The 13,528-nt window shown below is 46.5% G+C and overlaps 1 protein-coding gene across 4 annotated transcripts in view; it reads left to right on the top strand.

Annotated features, from left to right (window-relative positions):
• Positions 1–102: 102 nt before the first annotated feature.
• The window catches only part of TTL (tubulin tyrosine ligase), a 37,366-nt gene continuing 23,940 nt past the window's right edge, over positions 103–13,528 (top strand). Inside the window, exons 1-4 of one of the 4 annotated variants that reach the window (XM_073791143.1) lie at positions 1,077–1,215; positions 2,589–3,312; positions 4,566–4,644; positions 11,255–11,487. In XM_073791143.1, coding sequence (XP_073647244.1) covers positions 4,583–4,644; positions 11,255–11,487 — 295 coding nt within the window. In that variant the 5' untranslated portion in view covers positions 1,077–1,215; positions 2,589–3,312; positions 4,566–4,582. Of the gene's footprint in view, positions 1,216–2,588; positions 3,313–4,565; positions 4,645–11,254; positions 11,488–13,528 lie in introns of all 4 variants that reach the window. The other 3 variants (XM_019931045.2, XM_019931046.3, XM_019931042.3) reach the window with 3 other exon arrangements.

Genomic DNA, 13,528 nt, shown 5'->3' on the forward strand with positions numbered 1-13,528 from the left:
CAGGATGCTCTTTCTCTAAAGAGTAAAAGATATGAGGCGTGTGGCTGATGCGGCTATCTCATGCGGAAGTGTAGGAAGTTTACGGGAAATCTGATAGAGTCCTTTCTCTGTCCCTCAAATGGACCAAAAATCGTTTCCTAAAAGGAAGTCAGAGTGAGATCAGGGCCGAAGGGGCTTTCAAGAACCCCGCCACGCACACACTCGAAAGGGGAAATCGTTCCGGAGAAGAGAAAGCGAGTGACCCAACGCCGGTAAACCGCAGGGCGGAGTCCAGGGCTCCCCAGAGCTTGTGTGCAAGCGCCCGGCGGAATCTGAAGTCACCCCCTGGCTGTGTGCCACGCAGGAGGTCTCAGCAGGTGAAAGGAGCATTCGACCCAAAGGGAAACCAACAGCCACCGGAACGCTTCTGGTTCTCCGCCGTCTTTAAGCAGGAAGGCCAAAGAAGCGCATCTTGGACGCAGGATGGGGCCGCAGAACTTTTTGGTTTTATCCATAAAACGTCCCTTTGAAATAGTGGGTGGGAAGCTACCGGAGCAAGCCCCCTAGAAAGGGATCTTCCGCTGGCACCGCCGCCCCCCTCCGCCCCCAGCAGTGACCCTGGGCTCGGGAGGACTGCCCCACCCTCCGGTCCCTCTGGGGACCGGCTCCCGAGGCTGCAGCTCAAGCCGCGCGCCCCTCCTCCAGCCCCCGCATCCTCCGCCGCCGGCAGCCGGCTCAGGGAGGGTGCGGGGCACGCCCCGGGAGCACAGACTCCCCCCCCGCCCGCCGCCGGGCTGGCCGCGCGGAATCACGGGCCGGAGGCGGGGCTGCGCCGGCGGTGGGCGCGGCGTCCGGGCTGCGCTCGCCGCTCGGGCCGACGCGCGGGCACCCGGGCGCGGGCCGCCAGGGGAACCCTAGCTGCGCGGGGGCCGGGCGCGGCGGCGCGGCCGGAGCGTGCGGGCGGGGTCGGCGGGGCCAGATCCCGGCTGGCGCCCGGGCGGTTCCTACGCTGAGCCGCCGCCTGGCCGGCTGGTTCCTGCGGCGGCTGCCGGGGCGGCCCGGTCGCGCGGCCCTTCGCCATGTACACCTTCGTGGTGCGCGACGAGAACAGCAGCGTCTACGCCGAGGTCTCCCGGCTGCTGCTCGCCACCGGCCACTGGAAGAGGCTGCGGCGGGACAACCCCAGGTTCAACCTGATGCTGGGAGAAAGGAACCGGCTGCCCTTTGGGAGACTGGGTGAGCTTCCCCGTTTCGCGCCCTCCCGCTCCTCCCGGTAGAACGAGCGCTTTTGTCTTAAGGTCAGAAACCTTCCACTCTGTCGTTCCTCGGGCGGATAAAAAAATGCATCCCTAAAGGGCTAAGGCCGTCGTTTTTCATGCCTTCTCGGGTCCCAAATCGAATTCGGGGCGGGAGTGTCGGTGAGGGCCCCCGGGACGGCGGCTGCCTCCTGACAATGACCCGGCCCTGCAGCCCCGGGGGCGTCGGCCTCGGGAGCGGGGAGCCAATGCCGCGCGTTCCCCGGATTCCCCGGTCCTGACGCCCCCAAATCGGGCAGGTCGGCTGGGCAGATCGCCGGGGGGCGAGGCTCCGCGGAGCCGGCGGCTGACCATCTTGCAAATTTCCTCCACGGGGGATTCCGCCCTGTCTGTGTTGGCTCGGGAGGGGAGCTTGTGTGTGTTGAAAACCCTGAGGATTCAGCTCCCCGAAGGCTCAGATAAAGCGGCAGGGGATTTGGAAAAGACCTCTGGATTGCGAAAACGGAAGCTTCAGCAGTGAGCCCAGCCCGGGGAAGGGCGGAAGGGTGTCTGATTTTAGACCTTCCCTTAGTTTCACCAAAGAACACGTTTTCACACTTGCGCATTGAATGCAGATTTTACGTGACCCAGGTTTCTCTGCCCTACTGTCTCCGAGGGAGTTCCCTTCATTGACACGGTTGAAGCTGGCGCCCCCATGCCTACATCTTCCCCTGTAGGAAGAGGCAGGGGGAAGGAGAGGACCAACGGCTCCTTTTTAGATGACGTAATCCAGAAGTTGTGCAGATCATTGCCATTTACATCCCACTGACCTGCACATAGTCTCACGGCCTCTCCTCCCTGCATAGTCATCCGGAATTGCAGCCTCACTCAGGGTCGCCATGTGCCCTGCCAAAATTCCCCTGGGGTGGGCACCCCATCGTACTGCCAAAGATAGAAGGGGAGAAAATAATGAGGAAAAGTCATCTCTGCCTTGGAGGGCATCCCAGAGAGAACAGTTGTATGTCCAGGAGAGGAGACAGTTTTTAGAAATAGGTGTGGTCAGCGGGTTGGAGAGGTTGAATAGGCAAAGACTGAAAATAGCCATTTGGAACTGACTAGCCCTTGGTGAGCTGACAGAGCACAGTTGGGTGGGAGCCTGTAGAACTGTAATGATTTGAGGAATGAAGGGGGTTTCAGCCTAGTCTTCCTGATATTTTTTCTTTGAAATGAGACCATGGACAACTTTTTATTGTTATACAAATTTATGATGTGTGTTGGGGACTCCATGGAAGGGCTGAATCCAACCCCCAGAAACCTTCGAATACAGAGAATGGGCCTGGAGATTGATTCCCTTTTGTTAAACTGTCTCCCCAGGAAGCCCTCAGCGAGAAGAATATCTTCCCTGAAAGAAGAAAACCTGCTTACAGTTGAGAACGTTTATTTCCTCCTTGCTCTGTCTGCTCCCCTGCCTGCCTGACTTTCCTCTTTGGACTGGTCAGTGCCCAGCTGAAAGAGCTTAGGTGGAATCCTAAAATTAAAAACTGACAAAAACGGCTCTTTGCAGGGGTGATCGGCGTTGCTGTGGGGCTCAGGACTAGGGTGTAGGATTAGGGTTAGGAGCAGAGTCCTAGAAGGTCCGAATCCTAAGCAGGTACCATGAAGTCAGCAACTGCTCAGGGAACATTTGCTTTTTATGGGAAAGAAAACAGCATCCGATTGGGAGTTTGGGATTAGCAGATGCAAACTATTACATATGTATAACCGGATCACTTTGCTGTATACCAGAAACTAACACAACAGTGTAACTCAACTATAGTCCAATATAAAATTTAAAAAAAGAAAAATTCTAAAAAGAATGTCAGCCAAACCCCCCCCATACTTCAATAAAATAAACATTTTTTAAAAGGTTAGCATCTTAAAAAACAAAGAAGAAGAAAAAACAAAAAGAAAAACAAAACAAAAAAACCAGCATCCCACAACCAGATGGTTATAATATGCCTTCATTGTTAAGGATATTTACCTCTCACACAGTTCGAAACCCAAGGAGATGGCCCAGCGGATAAAGGCCAAGGAATGCTGCTGCCTTGGTGATGTGAAGGTGGGTAGTTCAGGTGTGAACCAGTCCATCTGTCCAGGGAGATGGTGAGAGCTAGTTAGCGCCTGAAACTTTTTATTTGATTGTATGCTGTTCCCAGATGAATTATTCTTACCTCTGGCATCTTCAGTTCAAGCTCCCATTGTTGGGTTCTACTTTGTGTTGCTGAAAACTGCATTTTGTTAAGATGTTAAACATAAATTGAGGCTTTTATAGAGATTATCATACTCAGTGAAGTAAGTCAGACAGAGAAGGATAAATATATGATATCACTTATATGTTGAATCTAAAAAATAGTACAAATTAATTTATTTACAAAACAGAAACAGACACACACATAGAAAACAAACTTATGGTTGCCAAAGGGGAAGGGGGGGGAGGGATAAATTAGGAGTATGAGACTAACAGATGCACACTACTACATAAAAAATAAAAAGGATTTACTGGATAGCACAGGGAACTATATTCAGTATCTTGTGATAACCTATAATGGAAAAGAATCTGAAATATATATATGTATAACTGAATCACTTTGCTGTACATCTGAAACTAACACAGTATTGTAAGTCAACTATACTATAATAAATTGTTTTTTAATTGAGGCTTTTGTTTTTATTTGTATCCTTTTGCCCTAATTTTAAAGAGGAGGGGGCATGCGGTACAATCTATGGAAAATGGGTTTCCCTGTGAGAGGACGCACAGAACATCCTCAGGGCTTCTGAATTTACAGACACGGCCTCTTGGAGCATCTAGTGGCCCTCCTAGAAGCTTGCACAGGGAGACATGCTTGAAAACAGCAGGATCGTAGTTCTCCTACCTTCCTTGATGACTGTAGAAAGCAAGGGTAGCAACATCAAAAGCCTAACTGTTTAAGTCCTTACTGTACAGAGATGACTAACTCCATATGTGTTAAGCCATGTGTGCAGTGCAGTGGGGATCCAGGAGAGGCGAAATAGAAAATACTCTCCCACCCAAAGAAGAAAAAACAGAGGCAGCAGTGGTCTTTGGCAGACCTACGATGGCGGTATCATAATAGCCACTCTGGGGAGGGTGAGAATTGCCAGTGAGATGCTGAGCAAAGGGGCGTAGAGGGGCCGGGCCACTGAATCGCTCCCTTTCCAACACCCAGTCCTGAAAGGGGAGACAGACAAGCTAAGCGTGACCCTGCTCTCCCTCCTGCGCGCTGGTACTGACATTGTCATTTCCCACTTGAGAAATTGTCTGTTTCCCTTCTAAGCCTCTTCTTCCCTTCACAGGTCACGAGCCTGGCCTGATGCAGTTGGTGAATTACTACAGGGGAGCTGACAAACTGTGTCGCAAAGCTTCTTTAGTGAAGTAAGTGTGCTTTAAGACCCGTGTTTTCCATTTTTCACCTGAACCTTTTGGGCTTTCATCCTGAAGCACTTAAGCAAAAGTGTGAGGTCGTCTTTAAAGGGAGAAGACACTTTTATTTAAAAAGCCAGCAAAGATCAGCTTTTAGTCCCAGTCCAAACTTGGCCGTACGTGCCTGTCTGTCCCTTAAGTTGAGGCTCCCTAGAAGCAGAGCCTGAGACAGGGCTTCTGGGAAGTGATTTATAAGGGGAGGGCTTGCAGGAGAAACGCGCTGAGAACCAAGGGCAGGGCATCTGGGGAAGACGCGAAGCGAGGAGGTGGTTTCAGCTGAAGTCTCGCCTCTCCCTGACTCCATGGAGCTTGAACAGCAGTGAACAGCCCCTCCACGTTCTCTACTCTGACGTCGCCCAGCCACCGGCTTTGGGCGGGACACAGCTTCCCCGGCGCTTCTAGGCACGGGCTGGTCCCCGGAGAAGAGGCGCGCCTAAGCCCCTGGCAGCCAAAGCTCGGCAGCCAGGGGTCCCTCAGAAGGGACACCTGGGCAGAATATACCGGTGTCTACCGCACCACCCACCTCTGAGCAGTGGGCTTACAGCCAGGTGCCAAAAGAACCGTGTCATAAGGCGGAAGGAAGCAGCCTTATACAGTGATAAGATCTAGGATCAGCAGCTTGGGTTTTAATTTCAGCTCTTAGCAGCTTGGGCAAATGTTCTGATCCCTCTAAGCCTCGGTGCCTCCCTCCTAAAGAGGTTGTGATGGACGTAAAGCGTGTAGCACGGTGACACAGAGTGAGCGTTTGACGCTATGCCTTAGTTTCCTTTTCTGTGAAACGAGGATGATAATAGCAGCTACCTCAGGGTTGTTGTGAGGATTAGTTGAGTTACTTTACATAAAGGCCCGGAATAATGCACGTGTCAGAGTTCACACTGTATAAATGAAAGGTGGGTGTGGCCCCCCAAATCAGGTCTCCAGCATTCCCTCCACAGTGGCTTGTGAACATGTGTGTGTAGCCAAGTGAATCATTTAGGTAAGAAGACACTAGAAGTCTTGACCCAAAGCAAACGCCCTTTTCCCCAGTCGCACAGCTTTCCGGGCTCTCTAGCTGTTTACTAGTTTGAGTGCTGGTAGGAATATTTCCACCTTTTTGTTCCGACTCACTGCCCCCACTAACTTATGTATCCACTTCTTCCTTTGACGGATTTTCATGATTTACCAGCTATCCTGAAGGAGAACGAGGCTTTCTGAAGTCTTCTTACATATTTATACATTTAGAGTGCAAACAGTTGTTTCAGCAGAACTAGAAGTAGCACACGATTATTTATCCAGATTGTCCATTTAGAAAATTTTTTTTTTTAATTTTATTTATTTTTGGCTGTGTTGGGTCTTCGTTTCTGTGCGAGGGCTTTCTCTAGTTGCGGCAAGTGGGGGCCACTCTTCATCGCGGTGCGCGGGCCTCTCACTATCGCGGCCTCTCTTGTTGTGGAGCTCCAGACGCGCAGGCTCAGTAATTGTGGCTCACGGGCCTAGTTGCTCCGCGGTATGTGGGATCTTCCCAGACCAGGGCTCGAACCCGTGTCCCCTGCATTGGCAGGCAGGTTCTCAACCACTGCGCCACCGGAGAAGCCCCATTTGGAAATTTTTATAAAATGCTTACTCATTCTTTATTCTATGATGATTTTTTTTCCTAAAGATAGAGGTTGAATTCTGTTTTTGAAGTAGAAAGCAGAGGGTGCTGTAAAAAGTAATGTTCTCTATATTTGCATACTTGGCAGCTATAATAGGGTGAAGAGAGTGCAGAGCTGGAGTCGTGAGCAGGTCTGAATAGGTATCCGGACCTCTGTGACCTTGGACGGTACCACTCAGAATCTGTGGGGAGGGAGGTGATCACACCTGCCCTTTGCTGTTCTGCAGCACGCGGCGTGGTCTGTCATGACACCTTATAAATGACGACGTGACTTATGCAGACTAGAGGTTGTCATCATTCTCATAAGCTTCCTTCGTTCTCTCAGGTGTCCTGCAAGGGACTGTAGTAATTCCAGGAGGGAATGATTACCTTTGTCATTTTGTCTCTCTCCCATAGTTTGTATGGCTCAAAAGAGCTCCAGAAAGTTAAAAAAATGTCATCTCAGGTGGCAGTCAGAGAAGACAGCCAGGTTGCCCGTGGCCGTAGCAGTTAGTGTCGAGCCAGGACGGTTCTCATCTGTACAAACGGGCCCCGTGGGCAGTGTGCCTGGGCCTCCCTCGAGGCTTCCCAGGGCCCTGATGGGGTTCCATGCTGGACCCTGTACAGTCTGTCATGCCTGTCACTTCCAGGAGCTTTAGAAATTCATCAGGGCCCCATGGCCATAGTCTCAGAGCGCTCAAGGGCTGTCCTCCTGGCCCTGATTGGAGCTTTCTTTTCCTCTTGTGAGCGTTTCTCACATCTCGTGTGCGATGCGACTAAACCTCCATTTGTGGCTGCTTCCCAAATGGGCCTTTTTTGGAAAGGGAACAAATGCTAGAGATTTCCGGTAGAAACCGGACTGGGTTCTGTACAGGAAATGAGGGCTTCAGATGAAGGGCATTCTGCAGACCAGCGCTGGCCAACAGGAATAGAATGCTGGCCACATGTGTCATTATAAATTGCCTAGTAGCCCCATTAAAATGAGTGCAAAGAAACCGGTACAGTTTATTTTAATAATATATTTTATTTAACCAAATAAATCCAAAACGTCATGTAATTAATAATACCCCATATATATATTCTTTTATATATTCTTTTTTTTTCCGAGTCTTCAAAATCTGGTGTGTATATTTTACATTTATAGCACAACTAAGCTCAGATATTAAATTTTCATTGGAAGTCCTATGTTTAGACTTTCATAAGTCTAATTTTTAGTTTAGTTTAGTTTAGTTTAGTCTAATTTTTAATTTCATAAAAATGTGTGGTTGAAAAGGTAGATTTACATACACAAGTCATTCTGACAAACGTAAAAGTTTTTCAATAACTGTATTAAATACCAGAATATAATTTTCCTTTAATAGTCACATGTACATTGACAAAGCAGGTTCATAACATGAGAAGAATTGACTTGACTTTGAAGCAAAAGCATATCATTTTTAAAACTATGTCCAAGTTAAGTAAATTCACCAACTCATGTGTCAACTCAGTATTATTAATATTGAATTCAGAGGAGGTATTGAATACATTGAAAAGAAACCCTAAATTTATCATTATCAACAAAGTGTTCTTCAAATTTTTCTTTAGTTTTTGCAGCCAGTTTGCATAATGTTGTCTGTTACAAGGAAAATCTTATGCATACTGAGTCATAAAACTATGTAAAATCATTATTATTGACTTATATTATGAAGTTGGAACACAAATTCTCACACCTGTTGGTCTACATCACAAGTAAGATCTTTTTTTCCGACTTCCTTGGAGCTTGAAATTTAGCTTGTTCATATGCAGCGTGGTTATAGGTGAAAAAATGTAAACCACACTGTATTTTTTATCTTTGATTATTGAATGAGGGAATAGTTGCATGAAAAGAACGATTTGACAAGCATTCCTCTTATTTTAAGAAAATGTGAACTGGAGTTTACAGTACGGGGAAACCTTGTAAAACTCTTCCATCTCTCAGTCAGTGAGCATTGGCAAAGAACACAGAATCATTAAATTCATCATCTTGTGTTTCTTTCATGGTTCTATACCTGCGAACCATTGTAGCATTTGCAAGCATATACTGAACCATTTCAACAACTGTATCCATACTGAGTGCAAATGTTTTCAGTATGTATCATGCGGGCTTCCCTGGTGGCGCAGTGGTTGAGAGTTCGCCTGCCGATGCAGGGGACACGGGTTCGTGCCCCGGTCTGGGAAGATCCCACATGCTGCGGAGCAGCTAGGCCCGTGAGCCATGGCTGCTGAGCCTGCGCATCCGGAGCCTGAGCTCCGCAACGGGAGAGAGGCCACAACAGTGAGAGGCCCGCGTACCGCAAAAAAAAAAAAAAAAAAAAAATGTATCATGCAATGAAGCAGATGTTTCCAATACGTATGGTACAACAAAATAAAGCAATAAAGCAAACGTCAGTCTATTAAAATCCCAGTAAATCCAGATTTTAACCCAACCTAGCTGAAGTAATGTCTGTCATGATAGAAGCTGACTTTTCACATGTAGATGAAATTCTTCTTGGACAAATGTAAAAGATTAGGAAATATCCTCACCACGAGTTTGCATTTTAGGCTGCAATTTGACAATAATTTTTTCCTATATTTGGAAATCTTTTGAGGCAAAACATACAAAGTATTAATTGGGCATCATCTCTTATGTCACTCAACTCATCTAAAGCTAAGGAAAAATATTTCAAAATTTTCCGGTTTTGAATCAATCTTTAATATTGTTAGAAATGCTTTGTACTCTATGGGCAATTATTGATGGCTTAACTAAAGATTGTTCACTTTTTATAAAATATCTTTTTAGTCTTTTCCTCAAAATAATTTCTATTACCACATTTCCATCTAAAAGGATGTTCGTTTTGCGTGTGTATGTAAGAATCCAAGCCACTTTATAGCTGACCAAAGTTACAAGCTCAGATCCTAAGAAAAATATGTTGAAAGTTTTTTTGTTGAGTTTTTAATTCTGATTTCAGCCGCTAATTCCATTGCTTCTCTTTAGACTATTGAGAGGAAAACACCTATCAAATTCATTATGTATTTGCTGAAAATGTCTCCTTACACAACAAACTTCATTTTTCCTGCCACAGCAAATCGTAATTGCCGTTTGTTAGGAAATTTGTGACACGTCTTCTTCTAGTGCTTATTTTTTTCTTTATTGTCTGGTCATAGTTCTAGCTTCTGCATCCCCACTCAATTCCGTGTCAGTAGAATGCCTTTGTTTTAAACTTAAAAGTTTGTTCATACTCATTTTTTTAACTAGAGGACTAATTATACGTTATTTACCAATTATGATTTACCTAGCAATCTCTGTAAGTTGGCTGTGTGCATAATAAACACATTATAATGTTTCATCAGTGCCTGGAAAAAAATTCACATGAGCTGAATCCATCTGTTGTCCCCCAGTAGAACAGTGATGCATTTATGTCTAATTCCAGAAGTAGCACACGCGCCTGACATGCACGCCACCCTCTAACAACAACATCTGAGGTCACGTGGTAGTTAAAGTGAAAACATCATCTACCGAAACAGTAATGTTGTACTTGGTGGAAACATACTTTACAGTGCTTCAGCTTTTAAATGAAAACCAAACAAAACGGAAAATTCAGTTTCCGAGTCGCATTGGCCACTTTTCAAGTGCTCGGAAGCCCTTGGAAACTCCACGTGGCTAGTGGCTGCCGTATTGGACAATGCAGATAGAGCTGAATGGTCAGTGAGTTAGAAATGTATTGATTTTTTTGTTCCTTTGAGTTCTTTAAGTTAAATTCCATTGCCTCTAAAGTAAAAATAGCTTTACTTAAAAATCTCAGTTTAAAGTTTCTTTTCATTATTTCTGCCATTGGCTCAGAGGCTGGGTTTTGCTGATGAATCATACCCCAGGCTTTAACAGTTCTGTTCTAGATAGAAGAGGGCGTGCAGCTCAGGGGAGGCCTGTGAATGTCTTTGGGCAGGTTTCTCCCTCCTCTGATTCCTGGGGAGCAAGGGTAGGTTTTTTTCTTTCTATTTTCTTTCTTTTTTTTTTTCTTTTTTGGCTGCACCTCGCGGTTTGAGGGATCTTAGTTCCCCAACCAGGGATTGAACCTGGGCCCTCGGCAGTGAGAGCCCGGAGTCCTAACCACTGGGCCACCAGGGAATTCCCAAGGATAGGTTTAGAATTAGGACATGGGAGTGATTCAGGGCTTATATCCTGCTTGTTTCTTACTACCTTTGTGATCTTGGGAAATTCACTTCTCTGTGACCCAGTGCCTCATCTGTGAAACGTGATGCTAGCGCCTCCCCCCAGGGGTCTGATTGGAGAGGAGATACAGTGTGAAGCCTTTGTGTTTATTAAGTGCCTGCCCAGGGCCTTTCTTTATATTCCCTTATATTATGGGGTTTTTTTTTGAGGGGGGGCAGGAGGTGTGTTTAGTTATGACCACTGGAGTCCCAGGTTCCATTAGAAAGATTCTTCCTTTATTCTGTCACCGAAGCCAGGCTGAGCTAAAGGCAAGACATGAAGAACGAAAATGTCTTTAGATAATTCCGATTCCGGAGTGTTAGCCTTTTCTCTCCAGAGTTGGGCCGAGGTGGTATTTTTTGCTAGTAATCCAAATGGTTTCCTCAGTTCTCCACTTTGATTTTTTCGGGTGGTTCTAGCTCAGCTACAGCATGTTCGGTGAAAAGATGTTGGTTCAGGATTACTTCAAGCTAAGTTTCCTTAGAGATGCATTTTAAAAGGAGCTGAAGTTCTGGACGTTAAGCCCCTTTTGAATTCACCGGAGCATGCCTGTAAGGTCGCGGGTAACAGCTGTGAGCTGCCCCATGGTGCCTTGGAGGTCTGCCCCGTGAGTGGGATAAAAAGGAGACCTAGCCCTGGTCGTGCCCGGCTTCCTTCAAGAGCTCTGGGGCAAAGCACTGGCTGTTCTGAATAGAGGGACGGAGGGTACTCAGAAGGGAGACTGACCCTCTGTCGTCTGCTAGGCTCGTCAAGACCAGCCCAGAACTGGCTGAGTCCTGCACATGGTTCCCCGAGTCCTATGTGATTTATCCAACTAACCTCAAGACCCCAGTTGCTCCGGCTCAGAACGGAATCCACCCGCCAATCCAGAGCTCAAGGACAGATGAGAGAGAATTTTTCCTGGCTTCTTATAATAGAAAGAAAGAAGATGGAGAGGGCAACGTTTGGATTGCAAAGTCATCAGCCGGAGCCAAAGGTGAGTCGGCACTGTTGCCCCTTCTCCCTTCCCTGTAGGTTCCCATTGTGTTTTGTTAGACTCAAACGATGTCTTCAGATGTGTGGCTATTCTAATCTGAATCCTCGGGGGTGGAGGCCTCGTTTCATTACATAGTTTAAAATATCTGCGTGCTGGTGACTTAGAAACGTGTATCTCCAAATCAACTAAAATAGAATAAAATAAAAATTTTTTAAAAAGTGAAATAAAGTAAAATAAAATAAGAAAATAGAAGTATCTCGAAAATAGAATAAACTCGAGCTGAGGTCTTTCCCTTTAAGCTCCCCAACAGCAGGCATTTTCAGCATAACATGTCTGATATAGAACTCTTTACTTCCTTCCCAACTTCACCCGCCCCAGCCTACTCCTCTTTCCGTCTTCCCATGGAGTATATGATTCCACTTCTCACCCAGCCTCTCAATCCCCAAACCCAGGAGTCCTCTTTGGCTTTACAATCTATACCTAATGCAGCAGTAGGTCTTGCTAACTGTACCTTCAAAATAAAGTCTGCAATGGACTTTTCTTGCCATTCCCACTGCTCTCACTTAAACCAAAGCTCCTTTTCTCTCTATTCTGGGTAACTGCGGCACCTGCTCACAGCAGCTCTCCTGCTCTTGGACAGAGTGGTGTTTTAAAAACAGAAACGTGATCATGTTACTCCCCGCTCAAGACTTACCAGCTGGCTTCCCAAGGCAACTAGAATAAACTCGAGTCCTGCTGGAAGTCTCCGTCACTTGATATTTGCCTGTGTCTCTGATCTCATCTCTTATTCTTGGCCTTGCTCCCTGTACTGTAGCCATAACACCTGCCTAGCATCCCTGAAATACTCTAAATTCATCTCTGTACCTGGAATGAGCTTTCATGGACTATTTTTCATTTCTCAGCTCAGATGTTGCCTTGTCAGAGAGGCTTTTCTTTTCTTTCTTTTTTTTTTTTTAGAGAGGCTTTTCTTTTTTCTTTTCTTTCTTTTTTTTTTAGAGAGGCTTTTCTGATCTAAAATAACCTCTGTGCCCATTGCTTTCTATCCTTTCTCCTGCTTTATTTTCCATCCTTGCATTAACCTCTTCCCAGCACTCTATTACATATTAGTTTATCTGTTCATCTCCCCCATAATCCTGCACACTCCATATAAACACAGACTTTCTGTCTTGTTCATCTCTGTACCCTCCCCATAGGCACTTAATAGAGGTATGTTGAGGGAAGGCATAAGGTGTGTCATACTAACTCAGGCTTAAAATGTAGGCAGCTGCCAATGTAATGATCACATAGACACGGTCCATCTCTGCAACTACCATCATATGCTCTCTTAAAACCCACTCCATTTTGAACTTACTTCTTCTTTCATTGCCTTGGAAGACCATCTGGCCATTGGTACTCATTTCTGTCCCTGGTCCAGTGGATCTCACCTTCTTTTCCACCAACCGTGAGACAGGAGGGCATCACCTGGAATCTCCTGAAAGTGGGAGAGTTGGACTCTTGCCACAAGCCAGGTACCTCACCTACTTCTCCCTCCCCTCCTGGGACTTCTTCTCCAGGAGAGTCCCCTAGCTTTGTTCTACTAGTAAGTGGGGGAATTGAAAGAGGAAATAGTCATCCACAGTATTCCAGATTCCTCCTTTGGATCGGGGCTGGAATCAGGATGGCCATTATGAGGCTATCGTGTGTCCTTGTGTCATGGACTTGACTGGTGCCGGAACCATGAGGGGGGCAGGGCCCTGGGTAGAAGGATCTGTCAAGTCGTGGCAGTGATCCCACCTAGGTGGTCCCTGGACCCTCACCAACCCAAGATATAGAGTGATTCTCAGCAGCAGAGGGAGGTCATAAAGAGAGAATAAAATGCCAAACAGGACGTTTTGCTTTGGGAGTTGAGGAGATAAGTGGTGTGGATTTGTTTTGTTTAGGCTGAATGAATGACTTTTATTCTTGTTAAACAAATATTTAGTGCCTACTACATGCTGGGTGTAGTTGGCTTAACTTCACCCTATATCCAGATCAAGCCACTGTTCACCACCTCCACCCCCGT

The sequence above is a fragment of the Tursiops truncatus genome, chromosome 14, assembly GCF_011762595.2.
Source record: "Tursiops truncatus isolate mTurTru1 chromosome 14, mTurTru1.mat.Y, whole genome shotgun sequence".
NCBI classification, from domain to species: domain Eukaryota; kingdom Metazoa; phylum Chordata; class Mammalia; order Artiodactyla; family Delphinidae; genus Tursiops; species Tursiops truncatus.